Source organism: Nelumbo nucifera, chromosome 1, assembly GCF_055504915.1.
Source record: "Nelumbo nucifera cultivar China Antique chromosome 1, China Antique-T2T, whole genome shotgun sequence".
In the NCBI taxonomy this organism is placed as follows: Eukaryota; Viridiplantae; Streptophyta; class Magnoliopsida; order Proteales; family Nelumbonaceae; genus Nelumbo; species Nelumbo nucifera.
The window spans coordinates 159,724,576-159,747,837 of NC_142649.1; the positions used below are offsets into that span (position 1 = coordinate 159,724,576).

The 23,262-nt window shown below is 39.1% G+C and overlaps 1 protein-coding gene across 3 annotated transcripts; it reads right to left on the reverse strand.

Moving 5' to 3' along the window:
• Positions 1-544: 544 nt before the first annotated feature.
• Positions 545-22,476, reverse strand: LOC104589987 (mitochondrial ATP-independent inner membrane protease subunit 2). 3 transcript variants are annotated; one of them, XM_010248481.2, is made up of 6 exons: positions 22,341-22,475; positions 19,754-19,875; positions 19,398-19,570; positions 16,984-17,167; positions 1,094-1,218; positions 545-990 (listed from the first exon to the last, which is right to left on the reverse strand). In XM_010248481.2, the coding sequence occupies exons 2-6, from the start codon at positions 19,769-19,771 to the stop codon at positions 909-911; spliced, it is 582 nt and encodes a 193-aa protein (XP_010246783.1). In that variant the 5' UTR covers positions 19,772-19,875; positions 22,341-22,475; the 3' UTR covers positions 545-908. The 3 variants fall into 3 exon arrangements, with proteins under 3 accessions (XP_010246783.1, XP_010246782.1, XP_010246781.1); XM_010248480.3 differs by lacking the exon at positions 19,754-19,875 and having other exon boundaries at positions 1,094-1,200; positions 22,341-22,476; XM_010248479.3 differs by lacking the exon at positions 19,754-19,875 and having other exon boundaries at positions 22,341-22,476.
• Between the last annotated feature and the right edge of the window lie 786 nt (positions 22,477-23,262).

A 23,262-nucleotide genomic window follows, 5' to 3' on the forward strand; every position in this document is an offset into this window, starting at 1 on the left:
GTTTCAATGATTAAAATATAATAGTTGTATATGATTCCTGTTTTGGCTCTTGAATTAATGGATCTTCCACGTTCTCGTGGATCTAACATTTATTTGACTTGAATAAATATTAACAATGTCTGACTTTATGCATATTGTAAGTTGTAATAGGCTATATGTATGCACCTTGAACTTTTGGTTGATGCACCATCAGTGAAATTATTATATGATGTCTAGATGTTCAGATATATTGATTGTAATGTATTTTTTCATAAGATCAATTATAAGTTTAATACTCTTAATGCATACATGGAGTCCATACATGGAGTCCATAGTCCAACCCATATCTTTTCACCGTATCCATATTCCATGCGTATCAAGATACACCATTTCTTACCTTACCGATGTACTTTGGAATACTGATGTTTTGAAACTTGGTCAGGAGTCATGATACAGACTTCACCGCTGCAAATTTTTCTTCCTATACGATTGATATTCATATATAATGCATGCACGCATTACTAAATTTAACCACCAAACCAATGGAAGCATGAACAAAATCCAGTGACAGAAGTGAAGTTTTCCTTCTTTTGGTTTCCTAACTAAAACTTTTCTTGAAAAACAAATAGACAGTTGGAGAATCGAAGTCATGACAGTCAGCTGCACATTCTCAGGTTAGCTAAAAAATAGGAAAACGAAAGCTCTAATGGCTATACCAGATTCCCAAGGAATAATTTTGTCATCCTCCAAACCCAAAGAAAACTGACAATATAAAGTCCCATCCGGCTCTTCTTCTCTTAGCAGAACGCAGTTGTGTCGAACATGTCTTTAGTAAAGGAATCATCTAAGGACAAAAAAATAATACAGATGAAGTGAGAGAAAGCCCATGGCATTTTCTTTCAGTTTCCCCATTTTATAACCATCTGCAGTCATGCCTTGTGACTCTTTGCCATCTCATCAACATCCAGTTCAACTTCCAAGACTGGTGAGTCCTTGCGCATACTGAAATGACTGGCAGAGGCCAACAAAAACAAGGAAAAATAAACTTCTAAATCATAACTACATTTTGTATTAGGGATATAGATTGAATGACTTAATATTATGAGCAACTCACCTGTTTTGCACGGGACCATGATCCACTGCCGTTCTCAAGCAATATATGACTCTACCTACTATGTCTGTCATAGGAACTGGACCAAATGTCCGACTGTCCTTTGCTTCCTGTCCAAAATAAGTTTGCTGGAAAGCCCATCAAGATATCTCCGAGTATTAAATGAGCAATTGAATGATATGAACTTTCTAAGCTAAGAGAACCCATCAGAAAGAATTTGCCTAGGATCCAAAGTTCGGAGGAAAGATGCAGTGAATGATGCTGTTAGCTGTAATATTGTTTAAATTGGATGGAGGTACAAGTAACAGAATCACCTCTAATGATCCAGATGACCAATTAAGTGATCTACACACTGCATTATCCTGATTCTAAGCAAGTTCTCCTAGTGTCCACTGAACAGTTCAGAACTTGGATCACATTAAGTGGTGGAACCCAAGCAATCTGATAAAAGTCCACTATTTTTTGAGGGTGAAGAAATGAATCGCTACAGATGTCATATGCCTATGGCATGCATAGAGCTAAAGTTTTATGGATATGCACCACCAAAATCTGTAAGTTTGCCCAAGGTCCCAAATAGAAATGGTTGAAATGTTAAGAACTGTTAGTTGAAGCAATCTCACCTTGGCAGATTAGATGGCATAATTTTGGAGTTAAGAAATTCATAATTTAAGCAAGAAAGTTGCAATTATCCAAAGTTGGTACTGCCAAAATGGTGCAAATTTGTCACTGCAATTCACAAGGTGGGCCAACACCTGGTAGCAGTTGTATGGATATTAAAGGCCATTACCCAATGTTGGTCCCAGTTATCTGGGGTCTTGGGAGGGGTGGACTGGATGCAGTCCTAACATTTGGCATTTTTAGCAGTGGCCACTCTCAGATTTTAAACCCATGTTCTCATACTGACAGCCTGGGATTTTATCATTACACCAAATGGGCCCTAGCAGTTGTATTGATTTGCACATCCCAATACCATCAGAAGAAAGCTATTGAACAGAATTGTTAGATCAAGTATGCAAGTCAGTTAAAATGGTTTTGTTGTGTGTAAAAAAGCAAATGACATGACATCAGTGAGGAGTAGGTATATATCAAGGTGCTAAAAAAAGTGAGCATGTGGATCAAGGTAATGAAATATGATTGAAGGCATATTAATGGGGGATAACACCTCTGATAATATGGAAATTTTCTCTTTTTTTTTCCTTTATAACAAATCAATAGTGATTTTATTAGTAAGAAAATAAATCCCTGCTACCATCAGTTAAGTACAGGGAACAGCATAGTGCAATGTCTATCTCACAATGTGAGCTCATAACACACACACACACATACAAATTCCTATTGACCCACTATCAACTTAAGTATTGGCTGACCTTGGGTCTGAATGAGAAATTCATGTGAAATGCCAATGCTTAACTTCCGAAAGGGAAAATCTAAGGTTCCAAGGACTGCCAACCATCAAATTCATCCATCCTATCACAATATGGCAGTCACTCTCCACACATAAGCCACACCAACCAGAAGCGTAGGACATCTTTAGGCCTTATAGCAACAATAATAGCTTAGCACTATGGGAGTTTCCTTCACCCACTGATCCCAACAAGCTCAAAAGGAATGAACCTTCATGATTTCTAAACATGCCTGTCACCCCGTGAAGGTCAGGGGTTACTCAAATGAACCGAAATCAAGGTTTTACTTTACTAGACTGTCTGGAGCAACCCATTCAATAGATATTGATAGTTATCTTCTTTGATGCACAAGCCACTACTTAATATCCCCTTGACATGGAATTGATAAGGATCAGTTTGGGCCTTTAAAAACCTAATCTAGACAGAAGAAAGCCAATCAGAAAATTCTAATTTGTCAGGATTACAATTTTTAGGAGTTGGGCTGATTTGGCCTACAATATATTTCATTCTTAACTTACTGGTAGTGTGATCCGATCCATGGGAGTCATTTTTCCAACTCATTGGTAGTGTGATCCGATCCAATGAGAGTCATTTTTCTAGTCATTAATAAGTTAAGTTTCAAGTTCCACAATCATTAGTTCAGTAGATAGTTAAGAAATGATTTACAATGCATAGTTTTCCACCTTAAATTGTTATGCATCGAAGGGGCTAGAAGAGCTTGGGGTAGACCAAAAAGGACATGGGTAGAAGTAGTAAGAACAACTTAAGCACTAATAATTTAACAGCAGATATGGCTTTAAATAGAACAGATTGGCGAAACAGGATTCATGTAGTCAACCCCATATAGTTGGGATAAGCCATTGATGATGATGATGAGTTTTCCACCTTATATTGATAAAAAAAAAAAAAAAAAAGTTTTCCACCTTATATCTTTCACCTATAAACTTCCTTTTTCTTGCCATTAGAACAAATGAATGAATGAAAGTTGAAATACTGGCTTTCTTTTCCATGCTATATGGAGTGAGTCCATTGAAATCCTAGAGTAATTCTATGTCTCCATTGAGTGATTTTTCTTTTTTTTTTGAAAACTGTAGGCTCAGTGTGGAAAGAGTACAAATGCAAATATGTACAGTGTAAATACATACAAAATAATACAAAATATAAGGTTTTGCACTCTACATATTTGCATTTGTACTCCTTCCAAACTAAGCCGTAAGGTAAAGTAATTCATTAATAACAAAAGGGCAGCATACAAAAGGCCCCTGTACAATGAGAGACTGTACAGCAGAAATAGACAGAAAAACCCAGAAAAGCCAGCCTCCAAAAACAACCCAAAAAAAAAAAAAACCCTACGATCTTACAAAAAGGAAATCAGGCTCAAAAACAAACAAGTTTTCCTGTTTTTGAAGAGTGGATGGTTTGTCAGCCACGAAAAGTCGAAAACACCATCCCCATAATCCTGTTGAGCACCTCTTCTTTTGATTTCTGCCTTCCTTGAAAAATTCTAATATTTCTTTCACCCCACACTGCGCAGAAAACAGCAGCGGGGAGGATACTCCAAGCTACTTTTCCAGCCTTGCTGAGGCCTCCTAGGAACCAAGCCTCTAGGAAACCCTTCACATCCTTTGGGAAACATAAATTAACTCCAAAAAACTCTAGTAGTCTTGTCCAAACCTAGTAAGTTAAGTCAACTTTACTGAGAAAGAGCCTGACTTCTCATACAACCATTTCCTTTTGCCCTCCCCTGAACCCGGGATCTTGGTTTGGCATCATACAAAATCTGCAGCAGGTTGACCAAAGACTCCACCTCCCAGTCATTCAAGTTCCTCCTGAACAGAGGGTTCCATGTAACATAACCATTTTGCCTCTCTATATAGTCAGCCACAGAAGCATCCTTATTTACAGCTATCTCAAACAGATCAGGAAATAAGGTCGATAGAGGGCCCTCACCGCACCAGTAATCCTTCCAAAAAAGCACCCTATGACCATTTCCCTTCATATATTATGCCCTTCAAGAACTGAGGGCAAATTTTGTGGATAGCCTTCCAAACTGAACAGCCATAAGGGGATCTTGCCTCTTCTGTCTCCCACTCCCTGCTGCTAGAGCCATACTTTGCCACAACTAATCTTCTCCACAGGCTGTCAGAGTGCTTGTTGAATCTCCAATAGCCATTTCCCTAGCAAGGTTGAGTTGACATCTTTCACTGATCTTATCCCTAAACCTTTTTGCCCTGGGTGAACAGATTCTCTTCCAGTTTACCAAATGACACTTAGAGTCCTTCCAACCCCTCCGCAGGAAATCTCTCATCTTTTTTTTCTAAAGCTGCAGCCCATTTAGCTGGAATTGGAAATAAAGACAAATAGTAGACAGGGAGGAAAGATAAGACACCTTTAATTAAGGTGACTCCCCCACCCCCCACCCCCCCCCCCTTTTGACAAGTACTTGGTTTTCCAAGAGGCCAGTTTCCTATCAACCTTCTCAATAATAGGTTCCCAAATGGTTTTAGATTTACAAGTTTTACCCAAAGGCACACCCAGGTATTTTGAAGGGAGTTTACTCACTTTACATCTCCAATCATCCGCCCAAGAATCCAGGTTTGCCACTTCCCCAACTGCCATTATCTCACTCTTTTGGATGTGATGTGTAAGCCTGAAACCACCTCAAACCATCTTAAGATTGCCTCAACATTCCAAATTTGTTCCCAAGATGCATCACAGAAGAAGAGCGTGTCATCTGCAAATTGCAGAAGAGAAATCTCTACTTCCCCATTCCCTACTTGGAAGCCTTCCAGCAGTCCTCCCTCCCTTGCTCTCTCTACCATTCTGAAGAGGGCTTCTGTTACAAATATAAATAAGAAAGGGGATCTCCCTGTCAAAGACCCCTAGTGCTTCCAAAATGCCCAAACGAGGTTCCATTTATGAGAACTGAAAATGGGGAAGAAGAAAGAAACACTTTTATCCAATTTCTCCATTTCGGCCCAAAATTCATCCTCCTGAACATGTAATCAAGGAAGTTCCAATTTACATGGTAATATGCCTTCTCCATGTCTACTTTACATAACAGTCCCGCACGACCACTTTTCTTCCTTGAATCTTTTAATTCATTTGCTATGAGGACTCTATCAACTATTAGTCTTCCCCCATGAAAGCACCTTGGGTTTCAGCAATCAAGCTTGAAATCACTTTTGCCATCCTATTAGCCAAGAGCTTAGCTAATATCTTGTAAACACTGCTTAACTTTACTGCACCTTTCTTCTTTGGAATTAGGGTGATGAAAGTGTGATTAAAGCTTCTTTCGAGAGCACCGCTTTCATGGAATTCCTTAACCACATCCATTACATCTTGTTTCACGAAACCCCAACACTTCTTATAGAATAAGAGTGTGAATCCATTAGGTCCCGGGGCCTTATCACCCTCTAACCCTTTTACCACCTCCCACACACTTCTTCCTCTGAAAAGGGCTTCTCCAAGTCTCTAGCTTGCTCAGCTGAAAGGGACTCAAACTGTAACCCATCCAGCACTGGTCTAGACCTCCATTTTTCCTTGTACAAGTCCTCATAGAATTTTGCAATATGACATTTGATTTGTCATTCCTCTTCTATTTCCACCCCCTGAACCTCTATCTTTTTTATTGTGTTCTCCCTTCTGTCCTTGCCATTTTGTGGAAAAATTTGTGTTGTCTCCATCTTTCAGCCATAAACACCTGGACCTCTGTCTCCATTTAATTTCCTCTTGGTAAGCTATTCTGTCGAAATCCCTCTTTGCCAATTCTCTTTTGCTTCAATCTTCCCTTCCAACGACACCATTCTCCTCTGCCCTGTCTATTTCTGTGATCACTTCCAAACATTTTCTCTGCTTATTTTCACCCTCCTTTAGAATCCCTATGCTCCAATCTTTAATTTTTAACTTTAAACCCTTTAGTTTTTTACTGAGGATATGACTTGCAGTACCTTCAAAAGAGAAACCTGCCCACCACTCAACTAACAGGTCCACAAAGCCTGGCTCTTCAAACCAGAAATGCTCAAATCTGAAAGGAGCCCTGCCTCCTCTAATACCTCCACAATCTAACATAACTGGGGCATGATCCGGCAATGGCCTTGGAAGAGCTTCCAGCAACAAATTTGGGAAGTTTTCCTCCCACTATGTGGAAACTACGAACCTGTCCAGTTTAACCACAGTTGGATCTTCCTGATTTTGTCCATATGAACTTTCCACCCAACAGCGGCAAATCTACTAATTCCCACCTCCTCATGAAATCCGCAAAACCCTCATTCCCCTTTTGTTTTCTCTGTGTCCCTTCTTTTCGTAGGAGAACCTGATTGTGTCAAAATCTCCCCCTATTACCTAAGGATGATTCCACTTCAATCTGACCTCATCCAGCTCCTCCCAGAAAGAAACTCTCAGCCCCTCTTCATTTGGGCCATAAACCACTGATAAAACCCACTCCCAATCAGTCTCTCGAGATTGAACTAATAAAGATACAGAGAACTGACCTAGTAACTTGTCACTTACTATCACAACTTCAGTATCCCACACCACCAACATCCCCCCAGAAGTTCCTTGAGCTGGAAGAGCAACCCAATCACAGCAACGATCTCCCCAAATACTCCTCATGATAGACTGATCCATTGAGTGATTTGTTTTTTGAAGATGAATAAAAAAAATTATTAAAACAGGAAAAAAACATGATACAAGGAAAGGTGATAAGAAATCACCCGAATGAAATGAAAAATCCAAAGTACAACCAACTAAAGCTTAACACCTTTGTATGCCAAACCCCCAACAATCCAATTACCCCAACAACCTAGCCCCAAAACAAGCAAAAAGCACCAACATGACACAGCAAAAGAAATCTGGATCCAATCAAAACTCAAGTTTGAGACCAATACAGAATCCAGTTAAAGGTAGTGGGAAATTTCAAAAATCCCAACCTTTTCTTTGAGTTTTCTCCACTCTCTCTCTCTCTAAAACCCTAATGTTCTGAAAAGTTGTGCCTATATTATTCAGATCCCTAATCTAATTAAACCACACCCCATGTAACTCCAATCTAAAAAACTTACAAAGCTTCAGCCCAAAATTCCCTTTGAAACTCCAGTTATTGAAATTTCTTACTTTCTCTCTCTTGAGAAAGTTAAATTTCTGAATTTCAGACCAAAACCTCAATTAAACCTGAAAACTCCAAACCCATTTGAAAACCCTGCACCATCCATAATCCCCAATTAAATCTCTTAATTTTCTAAAACCTAGCAAGCCGCCCACTCAATTTTCACTTTAAACCTTACTTTAAGCCTCTTACCCACAGTCCTACATTAGGACATGGCCACTCCTTCGAATTCTGAGCAAGTTGAAATCTAGTTGACCAGGATGAGGGTAGCCAGCAAGAAAAAGAAGGAATAACTTGTAAACAATAACTTTTAACCCTTCAAAATGAACAACAAAACTAACTACAAACAAATAAAACACACCATAGTAACATTTCACATTTTCTGGTAAATCTGTGGGGCTAACAAAACCGGGGGGTACCCAACCCCTGTAAGCATCAAATACCATCCTATATAATCTAGGCAAGAAGTTCACTACCAACAAGTGGGTGCAGTTACAATCATGGTCCAACTTTGTTACCATGTCAGTTGCTCGGTTGGGTTCTCTGAAAATGTGAGAACCTCTAGCTAGTAGAAGAAACCTCTGGCTAGGATGTTGCAGCCACTAGGGCTCCTCCCTTTCTTGCTTTGAGTTTTAAGGAATTATTGTCCTCTCTTACAGGTGTAAGAATTACTCAATGAAGAACTCAGGTATTCAATTATCAAAAGTTATAAACCTTAACATCCAGGACTAAAGACAATAAAGTATAGACAAGGGTACCAATCAAGATTTTTTTTTTTTTAAAAAAAACAACTGTGAATAAATTAATACTCAAAAAAAAAGGTACATGAGATGATGTACAGTAGAAACAAACATAAAAACTCTTCCGGAAATGCACAGGCATAGCCCCATCACTATGCAAAATTTCCTTGAAAACTAATCATAAAATTTGGAAAAACAGGCAAGAAAATAAAGAAAGTCAGCTACCACAATCTAACCTCTAATTGTTCATAAATACTTTTTATTTTTTATAATAGGTCCTAATAACCTCCCCTCCCAACACCCCATATACACAGGAGCCCTGGACCAACATAAAGTAATGGAGTCCAGATCTTCTGTGACCTCAACACTGTGGTAAAAAGGGCAGCCCAGTACACGAGTCTCCTGCCAATGCATGGTCTGGGGAGGGACAGATGTATGCAGCCTTACACCTGCACATATAGAGAGGCTGTTTCCAAGATTTGAAACCTGGTCACCCAGGTCAGAATGGAGCAACCCAACTGTTGCGCCAAGGCCCACCCTCCATCATGGCCATTGTGGTAAACCCAATAAAAACAGGTCATTTGTTCCCAACCTTTTGTGACCATTTCCCTTGTATGAAGACTAGCTGAGTGCCTGTATCCTCTGTTAGTCATCTTTTTCTGTTAAATAAATTGAAAATGAAACCAAACCTTGTCTTCCCTCATCTCTTGCACAAAGCCTCCCCTTCTTTTTCCCTCTCACAGAGCCAATGTTTGAATTGGTCTCTGCTAGATAAAAGCATCCATCAAACATGAGATTGTGGTCTTGTTTGATCAAGCTCCCATCCATGTAGATTGGAATCAATTTGGGGTTTACTGTTTACACCAACTACAGCACCAAGTCCATGAGAAGCAAAGGTGGGTATGACATTATCAGAGAGGCCATTGAAAAGCTAGGACTGGGGGCCTGAGGACATGGAACACATCGCTGTCTATGATGAAGGGATGAAGGGAATAAGTGACAAATGTATCACAGGAAAAGGTGAGTTTAGCTGACTACAATGCTTTCCAAATAGCAAGGCCTCTGGAAAAGGCTGGGAAAGGCTACTATATGGATCAACACCTTGCTTCAATCATGTAGTTACTTCCACTATTGTTGACACCACACCACCATCCTCCAGAAGCCAACTTGAGGAATCTCCTCTCTGATTCTCTTTTCCGGGCAAAATGTTAACAGTTACTTTTTTTTTTCTTTTTGCTTCATGGAGCTACAATAAGCAGGGTGTAGCCCGTCCTCCATACCCATAACCCCCCAACCTTGGTAAATGTGGGTAAAGATCCCAAATCTTCCACTACAACCAACCAGCCAAGGGGTAGCCTGTCCTCCACCATCAAGGTCACCACAGCAGATCCAGACTTGAATCAATTGCCCTTCTAGTGAATTCATTAATATAATAAAAGAAGGATCCATAAACTATACCCAGGATGGGTGTTTTAGAAGCACAAGGCAAAAAAAAAAAAGCGCAAATGGCTTTTTACACATGAGGTGTAAGGTGCAAGGCAAGGGCATGGACCTTTTGAAGTGAAGTACAAATTTTCAAAAAAAAAATCAAAAGTGTTAAGATGTGCCGAATAGGGGTAGTTTAGTCTTCTTCTATTTGTTAAGTAACTTGCTTATGTGGCAGTGTTATTAGAGTTACTCTGCCCCACAATTAAGTAAGGGCATTTCTGTCTTTGTAAACATTATTAGAATCTAATATAGATTAAGGGGGTCGACTGGATGGGTCAACCATCAGATTTTCGACAGACCCTTCTTCTTCTTCTTCTTCTTCTTCTTCTTCTCCTCTTCCTGTTCGGACTACTGTAGCAGCAGTCGAAACATGGTATTAAAGCCAGGTTCCTGACCTACTTCAGTTGGTAAAGCACCTCAGCATTGTTCGTGACTCTTCTCCTTCGTTTCTGGTCAATCAATGGAGAGAACTGGTTCGCCCTAGGTCAGAAACATTACAGCTTGTCTCTCTCTGCTGCGCATAACCTTCTTCAACAAGGAAAGTGACTTCAGCAATGAATGGTTGATTGATATTCTCAAAGGAAGGTCGGTTCTCTCTTCTTCTAGTGTTACTTATATTTTTGGGTAGAAACCCTACAAGAAGCTGTTAGTATTGATTAGAACCTAGAGAACTAGGTTCATTGTTGCCCTAGGAAGGGCTGTGTGTGTAGTGGCCAAAAGGTGTAGGGCTGCTGTAAGTTGTTGAATGGTGTAGGGCTGCTGTAAATTGTTAAGTGGTGTTAGGGCTGCTGTAAGTGGCCGAGTGGTGTAAGGTGGAATGCAGTGACCTTGCCGAACTCCTTGTGGTTGTGTAATGCCCTCTTAAGTGTGTTAAACAAGTCTGAACTGGGTGTAGCAGATTTGACTGTGTTGTGGTGCTTGTGATGCACAATTTGTTTTGAGTGGTTGTAAGAGGGCCTACTTGTGATTAGTGAGTGGTAAATTGATGCTTATGTGGGACGTAGGTGTGTGAAGTCAGCAGTAGTGTGAATAAGAACAAGTGTGTGCTTCCACTGTTGTGTTTAGGGGCTACAATAGGTGCTGAAATATCAAACTGTGAACAACATCAATCAGCTTGTAGCGGAGAAGTAAGGTTAAAAGCAACTGTGAAAGAGTACAATAGCAGCAATAGGAAATGGCTACAATGATCAGAAACCCAGTGTAGTAATTTCCCCCGACTACCTAGGGATACAAATGACCTCAATTAAGCTGAATGGGGATAACTATGTTCCATGGGCTAAATCAGTGGAAGTTTTTCTCAAGGCAAAGAAGAAAGTAAAGCATGTAAGAGATGAGAAGCCATCGATTGACTCTCCAGGGTTTGATGATTGGGAACAAGAAGATGCTCAAATCATGACTTGGCTGTGGAATAGTATGGAACCCAAAATCAGTGCCAACTTCATGTTCCTTGATACGGCTAAGGATATATGGGAGCATGCTAAGAAGCTATATTCTGGACAAGATAACACAACAAGAGTATATCAGCTTTATCAGGAGTACTTTGATTTACAACAAGGAACCAAAACACTAGAAGAGTACTATGTCTGCATGAAGAATATAAGAAATGAACTCAATGTCTATCATCCCCTTAATCCAGATATTCAAGTTCAGCAACAGCAAAGGGAGCAGTGAGATGTTACAAGATTTTTAGTGGGGCTGAAGTCGGAATATGAACCAGTTAGAGCTCAAATATTGGGGGGCTCTACTCTTCCTACACTTGAGGAAGTATTCTCAAGACTTCGTAGAATTTCTTTGGGACAGACAGAGAACCCCACACAGTCTGATAGATCAGCACTTGTGACAGCTAGAAGAGGTGGACATAGTACAAGAGGGGGAGGTCATGCTCCCAGAGGAGGCCGTGGCAATTCCATGATTGGTCGAGGTGGCCGTGACTCAGGGGGAGGCCGTGGTAGAGGAAAAAATAACTCTACAAGGAAGTGTACTCATTGTGGTAGGGAAGGACACACAGTGAATTTCTGTTATGACCTACATGGCCCTCCCTCTAAATGGGCTAATCATGCTGTAGCAGGCGAGATTGTTATTAGTGGCAGTAAACTGGCAGACCGAACACCTCCCACATCTACATCTACTTCTGGGAGGGAAATGGTGAGTGTTCCGCGTGATGAGTATGAACGGTTCCTTCAAACTACTTCACAGCATACCACTGCCACACTTGCCCAATCAGGTATTGCTTGCATGTCATCTAAAACTCCTTCCTGGATTATTGACTCTGGAGCCTCATATCATATGACCAGGACTCCAGGTGTGTTCTCTTCTCTTTCTAAAACCTCCACATCACAAACTGTTACACTTGCCAATGGGTCATCATCTCCCATCTGTGGTGTTGGTAATGTTGACATGGCTTCTGTCCCCTTATCATCTGTTTTATATGTACCTAAGTTTCCATTAAATCTTATGTCTGTTAGTAAAATAACCAAAGCTCTTAACTGTTCTGTTACCTTCTTTCCTTCCACTTGTGTTTTTCAGGATCTCAAGACGGGGAAGAAGATTGGTGGGGGGGCATGAAGCTGGTGGATTGTATTACCTTGACGGTGGTGGATCTTCAATTGCACTTCAGACTTCCCTTACTCCTCTACAATGGCATTGCCGACTGGGACATCCATCTCTCAAGGTTCTCAAGATGTTCGTTCCGTCATTGAGTCAGTTGTCAGTTTTACAATGTGAGTCATGTCAATTTGGTAAACACTGTCGTGTGTCCTTCAGTCCAAGAGTTGAGAGTCGTATGTTGAGTCATTTTTCTTTGGTTCATTCAGATGTTTGGGGTCCAATCAAAATAGAGTATTATAATGGGTACAAGTATTTTGTCTCCTTTATTGATGATTGTTCAAGAATGACAAGATTTACTTAATGAAAGAAAGAAGTGAATTATTTTCCATTTTTCAAAAATTCCATGCTGAAATACGCACACAATTTGGTGTTCCAATCAAAGTTCTCCGTTCAGATAATGGTCATGAATACTTTCTTACTTCATTTCAACAGTATTTAGAACACATGGCATTATTCATCAGACCTCGTGTGCTTTCACCCCTCAACAAAATGGGGTGGCTGTACGGAAGAATCGTTAGTTTCTTGAAATTGCTCGGTCTATGCTTCACCACATGAATGTTCCTAAACGGTTTTGGAGTAATGTTGTACTCACTGCATGTTTTCTCATTAATCGAATGCCCTCTTTTATTCTTCATGGTCGGTCCCCCTTCTCCATCTTGTTTCCCACTTTATCTTCGTTTCCATTAACTCCTCGTGTCTTTGATTGTGTGTGCTTTGTTCATAATCTGAGTCCTGGAATAGACAAGCTAGATGCACGCTCAATTAAATGTGTCTTCCTTGGCTACTCTCGAACTCAAAAGGGGTACAAGTGTCATAATCTCATTGCCCGAAAGTGCTATGTCCGCCCTGATGTCACCTTTTTTGAGTCTGTACCCTTCTTCTCCAGTCATGAAGCACCCTTGTCCTCACCCTTACCTCCTCTTCCTCTTCCTGTCAGTGATTCAGTTCCAGAGGCTGTTGTTGGAGTAGACTCATCACCTCATCCAGTGCAGGTCACCACTAAACAACCACCGATCCGACAAGTGTATACACGTCGAACGACACCGGCCCCTCCTCCTGCTTCTACCTCATCTGCGGATCCTCTCATGGCCCCTATTGCTGAACCTTCAGACCTTGACCTACCCATTGCCTTACGGAAAGGTAAACACAGTTCTACACTCCATCCCATTTCCAATTTTGTTTCATTATCTCGTCTTTCTACATCACATCGCCAGTTTGTTTCACTTTTGTCTTCTATTTCCATACCTAACAATGTTCAAAAAGCTCTTAGTTCACCTGGATGGCGGCAAGCAATGGAGGAGGAACTTTCTGCTCTTCAACATACTCAAACGTGGGAACTTACTACTCTCCCACCTGCTAAGCATGTTGTGGGCTATAAATGGGTGTATACTGTGAAATACTTGCCAGATGGTAGTGTGGAGCGTCTGAAGGCCAGACTTGTTGCTAAAGGTTACTCACAGTTGTATGGTGTGGACTACATGGAGACATTCTCTCTGGTGGCTAAAATTGGTTCCGTTCGTGTCCTAATTTCCTTGGCAGTTATGTATGATTGGCCTCTCTTTCAACTTGACATAAAGAATGCCTTCCTCCATGGTGATCTTGTGGAGGAGGTATATATGGAGCAATCACCTGGGTTTGTTGCTCAGGGGGAGGTTGGTAAGGTGTGCAAGTTGAAGAAAGCAATTTATGGGTTAAAGCAATCTCCACGTGCTTGGTTTGGGAAGTTCAGCGAAGTGGTGAAGAGTTTTGGAATGAAGCAATGCCAGGTTGATCACTCAGTGTTCAGCTATGACTCAGAAGCTGGGAAGATTTTATCAGTGGTCTATGTGGATGATATTGTCATCACTGGTAGTGATAAATTGGGGATTGGCAAACTAAAAGTATTTCTGCAAAATCATTTTCAAACAAAAGACCTTGGAACATTAAAGTATTTCTTGGGAATAGAGGTTGCCAGGTCAAAACAAGGTGTGAATCTGTGCCAAAGGAAATATGTCCTTGATCTATTGGAAGAAACAAGATTGTTAAGTGCAAAACCGACTGAGACCCCTATGGAACCAAATGTTAAGTTGAGCAGTGATACAGGAGAAGTATTTGAAGATCCTAGAAGGTATAAACGACTAGTGGGAAAGCTGAACTATCTGACTATCACGAGACCCGACATCTCCTTTGCAGTCAGTGTGGTGAGCCAATTCATGCAGAACCCTCGTATACCTCACTGGGATGCAGTTCTTAGAATTGTGAGGTATCTGAAATGAGCTCCAGGCCGTGGGCTATTGTATAAACCAGGAGGAAAACTTGAAATAGTTGGGTATACAGATGCAGACTGGGCAAGCTCAATGAATGACAGAAGATCTACTACAGGCTATTGCACGTTTCTTGGAGGAAATCTTGTGACATGAAAGAGTAAAAAGCAGACGGTTGTGGCCAGAAGCAGTGTTGAAGCCGAATATAGGGCCATGGCTCACACTACCTGTGAATTAGTGTGGCTGAGTAATCTCCTACAAGAAATTGGGTTTCACATGGATAAACCTATGAGATTGTACTGTGACAACCAAGTTGCACTCCATATCTCATCCAATCCTGTCTTTCATGAGAGAACAAAGCACATATAGGTTGATTGCCACTTTGTGAGAGAGAAGGTTCTTGCTGGAGAGATAAATACAAAACATGTGGGCTCGAATGACCAGTGAGCAGATTTGTTTACAAAAGCTCTAAGCTCAGGGAAAGTGAACTATCTATGTAACAAGCTGGGATTATATGACATATATTCTCCAGCTTGAGGGGGAGTGTTAAGATGTGCCGAATAGGGGTAGTTTAGTCTTCTTCTATTTGTTAAGTAACTTGCTTATGTGGCAGTGTTATTAGAGTTACTCTGCCCACACTTAAGTAAGGGCATTTCTGTCTTTGTAAACATTATTAGAATCTAATATAGATTAAGGGGGTCGACTGGATGGGTCAACCATCAGATTTTCAACAGACCCTTCTTCTTCTTCTTCTTCTTCTTCTTCTTCTCTTCCTGTTCGGACTACTGTAGCAGCAGTCGAAACAAAAAGAATGCAAAAAATGTGAAATTTTCAAAATAAATCAAGAAAATACTAAAAACTGTAAACTTTAATTTTAAACTAAATGTTTTAAAAAGCCTATTAGCTCAAATTAAAATACATAAACATAACATATAAAACATATTCAATCATGTAGAACTTTTAATCTTTTTATTTCCTTCCCAATTGCCTGAGCTGAGGCACAAGGCACTACACCTGAGGTGCACCTTTTAAATCACTGCCCAGGATCCTAGAAGTACCAGGATATAAATAAAGTACACAAGAACCCAACTCCAAGAGATTTTCAGAGTTAGAATTCAAGGCTGAATGGAGTCATCAACAAAGTTTCCAGAAAAGATGTTGTATATCAAAACCATTACTACATATGACAATTTACAGCCCATATATAGAGAATAGAAGGGGTTGGCTATGCCTTTACAAGTTATATCTGGCTTTTCATACTTCAAGAGAACGAAAAAGGACCCCTTTAAATTTCTAACTCCATAACTCAAATAAAACAATCTAGAACTCCTAAAACCTACCAAATGAAATCCATAGGCCACCCAGCAGTACTGCAAACAATTCTCAAATTTTCCTACAGAATCAGAGAGAAAACAATTATGAAACTGCCATACCCAGAGGGTTCTGTTAGGAGTATGTGTATACCTGTCAACTCACTTCAGTAGCATGCAGGTAGTTCTTGTGTTCCTATTGGCCTGATTCCAATGATATTCAACATGCTCAGCATACCGTATCAACATGTACAAACTTGATGCTAGTTCTTAACTTCAGTAGCATGCAAGTCTTCCATTGTTCAACCCGCTATTTCTTAACTCTCTCATTTCTCTGCCTAAGGTGGTATTGGCTAAACATGTTATCAGCGTTTTGGGGAGACACTCATATCCACACTGTCCTGGATTTCAGGGAGTTTTGCATTAACATATCCTCAGCAAACAAAAGACACTGCCTAGCAGATTTCTAAACCAAAATCAACACAATTGGATGGCATTTCATGAATCATGATTCTTATAAAGGCTTGAACTTCTCTATGAAGGATTACAGTATATTATAAGCACAGGTGTGCTGCACAATTTGATATGGTAGAGTAAAACCAAGTAGTTGAGATTATACACCTGTTTTTATTTTGCCATAAAACCATTAAGGCTGATCAAATTACATGCTGAACACAATCCTCTCAACATCTTCAACATGTCCACATGAATTGTTATAGTTGTGCTAAAGGGTGCATAAGTACTAAAAATCTAGATTCTTTTCTCTTTTTTCATCAGCTACTAATACTCAAGATTTTACCTTTGACATAGCACATTACTAGATAAGTGTAACTCTGCTGATTTGCCTTCTTAGATGTTCAACTATACACTTTCCAAATTCCAAATAATAGATGAATGTTTATGCATTAAATGACACATATGTGTTGGAACTAAAATGCCCAACCAACCCATGAAACTGGTTTCACTAAAAAATACTCCAACAAGATACAGAAAAATACCTTCGGCTTCAAAGATTCATTGTCAGACAGCACCCAACACTCATCCTTGTCAAGGACAAAGGTTTCATCTTTCTCATCAGTGGACACCATTTCATAACCTTCGACAGCAGCCAACCTTCTAACCAGATACTTATCTGGATTCTCAGGATCCTTCAAGACAACAACATCCCCAACAAAAACATGCCTATAATAAAAATGCATTTGCAGTTAAAAAACTTGATACTTCAAGCAAGAAGCAAATACAAAATAACATCAAAGAATTGCAAATCAGAACCACCAGATTTTATAAGAAAACCAAGGTTTTCAAACCCAACATGTAGGATTTACAAAATAACATCAAAGAATTGCAAATGAGAACCACCAGATTTCATAAGAAAACCAAGGTTTTCAAACCCAACATGTAGGATTTTCAAATATGTTCATATTAACTTGATGGAAATAAGGAAACTTAATACGTTTACAAGGAGTCCGGATCTGGTCCCAATACACGATCCAACAGCATCCCAACTACCCATTGCAGCCATACATCAGGAACATCTCACCATGAAGAACAAGGGAGATGTTTGGTTCCCAATGCATGGCTGCAAATGGCTTATTGGGACATTTGTTGGGACCGTGTGTTGAGACTATACCTGACCTTGTTTACAAGAGACATAAAGTGAAGATAGATTTCAGGGTTCAATTTGTGCATGTTGTGTACATCGCTGATTGATCTCAATCTGAACCCTGTCATATTCCAAATATATGTGCATAGACATACTTAAAGGCATGTACAGGTGACTAGGAAACTATACAAAAAGTGGAATAATTAGTGGGAAAAAAACAATATTTTTCCAGTTGGAGTGAATTACATAAAGGGCTTGCCTTTGGCCCTATTCTTTTTATTGATGAATTAGCATATCACATATCATGAGAAATTTTCCTGGGGTAAATTATCTTTTTAAGACCCATTGTGTTGACAAGGCTAGAGACTGTTGACAGTAACCTAAAAAAGTAGTCACTTTCAAACTGATATTTCTTTATGTTCGAGTTTTATGTGTAATAACAAAGAAAGATAATTAAAGTAATTGTGAAGAAAGATGAAATATTCCACAAATTATTTTTTTCTCCTACAAAATATGACACCTACAATCTCATAATCTTATAGGAATCGTGAAACAGATCGAATCATGTAAAATACTTCAGCATGCCTATTTCATGAAACAGATTGATCATGAACTCTTTGTAACTATCTGGATGCTATTTCACTGACCAATAAAATTTCATTGATACTGATAAAAAAAATTTCATCATGCCTGCCGTAGCCATATCAACATGATTTGGTGCCAATATTATTACTGGATAACACACAGACACTTCCATGGTTTTCTTATTTAACTCTTAATGTTTTCCTTTTCTCTTCTGTGAATGAAAACAATATATCATAAAAAGTTGGATTAAATACTTAAACCTCCCATTTGGTTTCTGATAAATACTTAAATCTCCTTTCTGATTTCTGAAATGACTTGAAGTACCCTTGTCAGGTGACATCAAAGGACAAATACTACCCCTCCGTTAGTGGTCTGTTACATTCCATTCGCATGTCACATCACATGATGCATATAATCTTTTGAAAACCCAAAATTGCCCTTTTACAAAGTTCTTCTCTCAGTATAAATTAATCATTGCAGCTCTTGGAGGAGTTTTATGGTGTTGGTTGGGGAATTTATGCAGAAAAGAAGCTGTGGAAACTCATCTTTGATAGATACTCACGGAAAACTTGAGCACAATGGGAACTTGTGTTGATGATCCACTTGGTTGTAGAGATCATAGTGAGCACCAAAGGAAGAGAATGATACTAAGATTGAGCCTTGATGTGGTATGCTTTTCAGATTGATTTCTCAGCATAACTTCCTTTTTTGTGCTAGGCTTAGTGTTATTTCAAGGGGTGTTCATTTTTTTGAATTTTGAGAGGGGGGTCAAGTGGATTTTGGTTCCCATTGACCAAGAAACCCATGTTCTATTTTCAGATTTATGTGGGGACCAGGGAAAGTTTATTTTCCTGGGTACCATCTCCTAGGTGGGTAAATAACTTTCCTACCTGGGGGAAGTTGCCAACACATGGGCAAATGTACTTACCCGGATAAGTAATTTACCGAAAAGCAAATGGGACCCAAGAATAACCAACCTATAAGCTTCCTCCAAAAATTCAGAATGCAATAATTGCTAATGATCTGGACAACAATTTGGGTAAACAAAGAATGCACAGGAATCAATCTTATGGGGAAATTGTCCCTTAGTAATATTATATATATATAGGAAAAGCTTGGATAAGGTGGCAAGGCCAGCCTAAATCTCAATTAAAGGGGTCCCTGGCATAGATTGTAATTATATTCTATTTGTTCCATATGAAATCAATTGGATGTTAAAGTTACATTGGATCTGCAGCTGGTAGTTTACGGACAAGAAGAGTTCCTCCTTGTGCTCCTACTGTTGGTGCCATCTCTTCTCCCTTGTTCCAATGTAAGTATGTCAATTTTCCCTGAAAAACATTTTTCCAGATAGTGTCGCCCAATTCTTTGTCATTGATTTTTCCTATTTTATAGCTCTGCATCATAAGAAGATTCAGTCAGGACACTTATTATCCCTTTGTTTTTAACTATAGTAGGGAAGACTGAAAAATGTAACAGATATTTACACATACAACCACAAGAACCAGAATGAAATCAAACTGACATAATAGAGAATGGAGGTCTTTTATTAGAAAAGGAATATAAATGAGCATAAATACATGTTTTATAAAGAACATTGTGTTCTTTAGCTCTTGCTAGAGATGGATGCCAAAATCAGCTAATCCTTTGGCCAATGGTCCAAATAGCTCAGAAGTAACTTTGATATCATCTTATTTGCATCCTGCATCACCAACATTTCTCTTTTTCCATTTAATAATAACATGAAAATCAGAAAGTACTACTTCAGCTTAGTAACTCAGAAGTGTTCTATTTTTTTATTATCATCTTATTTATACCCCATATCACAAACATTTTCTTTCATGAAAGTCAGAAACTACTACTTCAGCTTAGTAACTCAGAAATGTACTATCCTATTTGTTGCCTATGTTGCATCTTGCATGGATGGGGGGATACTTGTTTGTGTTGGATAAGTTCTATATTTCTATAAACTAAAGCTGTTGGGAGTTGGACCGACTCAGCTAAGATAGCTCCCCCAACAAGGTAAAAGGTTTATGCACACATAATCAGGTGAATAACAAGTATATACTTTATTGATCAAAAACATAAGTATATACTTTCCAAGTAAGCATAGAAGATGTATGTTAATTTTAAAGATTGGATAAAAATAAGGAGTAGGGAAAGTGTATAAACCCCATAGTCTTCCGTATTTTATTAAATAACTGACATCCAATGACCTAAATTTCACAATGGTTGTAGTCTTGGGAATCCAAAGTGACCAGGCAAGCAAGGAGCACTAGGTCTGGAATCTTTGGTGTCTAGCCCCCTTTTGCTATTGTACTGAGGAGATAAAGGTAGCATTTATTCCCTTACAGATTCTCACCTCTACTTTGGAATTCCCCAAAATCCTTCACTAAATGACTAAATCCTCCTTTATTGTTTGATTGGCTTCCAATGAGTTCTGATAGAAAGCTACTGAAAACCCAGCATTTCTTCAACTGAATTGATATAATGCAGTTTTCCATGTCCAGACAATCAGACATTACTTGTAGGGGCTGAATTGGGTGGTTGCCAAGAAGATGGAATCCAGGACCTTTTTTTTTGTCTGGTTGCCCGGCCAAGTTAGAGTCACATGGTTTACAAGATGTCACGAAAGTAAAGTCAGCAAATCTTGAAGAATAATTTGGCAAGAAGTAGGATAAGGGCTGCAACTTGGGCGGACTCAGGTTGAGCATTTGCTAAAAATTGAATGGGCCCAGAAAGATGCTATGTAAATTCTCAGGAAGGCTTATCAACATGATAAAGAAACTTCAATCAGTCTGACTTAGAACTGCCAAAGAGGGTTCTATCATCTCCCCCCACCTCGGTTTGCTCCATTTGAGGTTTTTTTTATAAATTCCATTTGAGGTTGTTGTGGAGACAATTACCTCCCAACCCCCCTCCCCCAAACTTTTTATGGTTGCGTTTCCAGGTCCTTAGGTCTCCTAAAAAATGGAAAGATTTGGTGGGGAAAAAAATGCCATATGAAAAAGTTGACACAATATAAAGCAACAGTTTTGCAATATTCAATCTTGAGGGAAAGGTTGTCTGTCACCATAGGATTGATAACATCTTATTTCTCTTTCAGATGATACATGATACATGGGGTGTAAAGTCCTTGTGGTCCAAAGCTGGGTTAGGATTTGCCAGCTTTAGGTAAGCTCTCTTTTGATGTTATTTTAGGTAAATATCCCTTTTTGATCTAGAGCTACCAATGGTAAGATTTACTGGTCATCTGATCATGGGATAAGATGAACTAAAAAGAAGAGAAAACCATAGTAGAACTGTCTTTCTTCACATAATTAGTCAAAAATAGCCACCTCATTGATTAGGATGAAGTAGACCATCTAAAAGGAGTAAAGGCCATTACCCAATGTTGGTCTTCTCTATAAGGGATCCTGGAAGGGGTGGTTCAATAAGGACCTAAAATTTGGCATTTAAAAACCGGCAACTCTCAGACCCAATCCCGTGTTCCAACACTTGTCAGCCCAAGATTTTACTATTGAACCAGGCAATCACCCCTAAAGGGGCCTGTGCTCATTAAAAGCTTTCGCATATGAACAGTTCAGATCAGTATCATGTTCATAATACGATAATTGAAGCCTTTCCTTAGGGGTGTGTAGCTCACCATGACAAGAGAGGAAAAGAACAAACCTAACAACACGGCTTCAAATGCCACCCCCCTATTGAAGTAGTTCATTGGACTCAAGAATTCAAAACATAAGAAATTAGTCAAAATTCAAACCTAAATCCAGACCAACAAAGCCATGGAGACAGAGGGTGGAACAACAAGCAGGCACCAAGTAAGTGCAACAATTAAACAGTGACCCATCAAAATCAACAAATTACCCGAACCACAATAAATTACATAATCCTTAACCGAAGAAAAAACAAAATTTGCCATAACCTGATCTTGAATCAGCCATCAACGCTTCCAAATCAGCATATGACCATAGAAATCAAGAAAATATTGACTTTAATTAGTGAAGACAAACATTGAACAACAAAACCCATATGGAAAATCAAGGCTTTGGTTCAGCAAATAAAAAATTGAGAAACAATATAAGACTAGTTTATATTAGTCGGAAACAATAAAAGCAAGCAATGGAAATACAAAAATCTCGAGAAGAGGATAGAAACTTGACAGACCTTCCAGCTGAGAGAAACAGAATACTCAAGCTTGTGTGCTATATACCGAAACCATGTCGACAGAGAAACCATTGCAAACTCAGCCCAAATGCAGCATCCCTTTCCCCCACCCGTCCCTCGAAATATTATTTCTACTTCTCTTATAACATTAACACGAATATGGAGCATCATTTATTTTCTTTTGGGAGTAAATTACTTAAGCCTCCCTGCGTTTTCCGACAAATGCTTAAACCTCCCCTGAACGGCTGAACCAAAATGAAAATAAATAAATAAAAATAATAATAATAATAATAATAATTTTGCTTCAAAATGAGGAGCACTTAAGACCTAAGAGAGGGTTGTTGATGTGGTCATGATCACTTAAACCACCCCTCGCCCTTTTTCTGCTTAAAAGTCCTTAAACCACCCCTCAGATTCCTCACAAATACTAAACTCTCTCCTAACCTTTTCTTAATAAAGACACTAAGCTTTATCTCTAGTCTCTAGACTTAGTTATTGTTCGAATTTAATCACACATTTAAGGGGGTGTTTACCGGTATGTATGGTTTTGTTTTTGAACATAAAAAAAAAAATCATATTAATGTTAGCAAACAGGAAAAATCCTAATAAAATTTGTAAGGGGGAGTAAATTACAAATTTTCCTATTTTTAGGGGTGCAATTTGGGCAGCCCAATTTTAATTGAGTATCAATTCAAACTATAAATTAATACATGTTGAACTTGGATTTTTTGTTCTTGTTTTTGAATTTAATCACGCATTTAAGGGGGTATTTGCCCGTATGGTTTTCTTTTTGAACATAAAAAAAAAATTATATTAATGTTAGAAAACAGGAAAAAGCCTAATAAAATTTGTAAGGGGGAGCAAATCATAAATTTTCCTAATTTTAGGGGTACAATTTGGGCAACCCAATGTTAATTGAGAT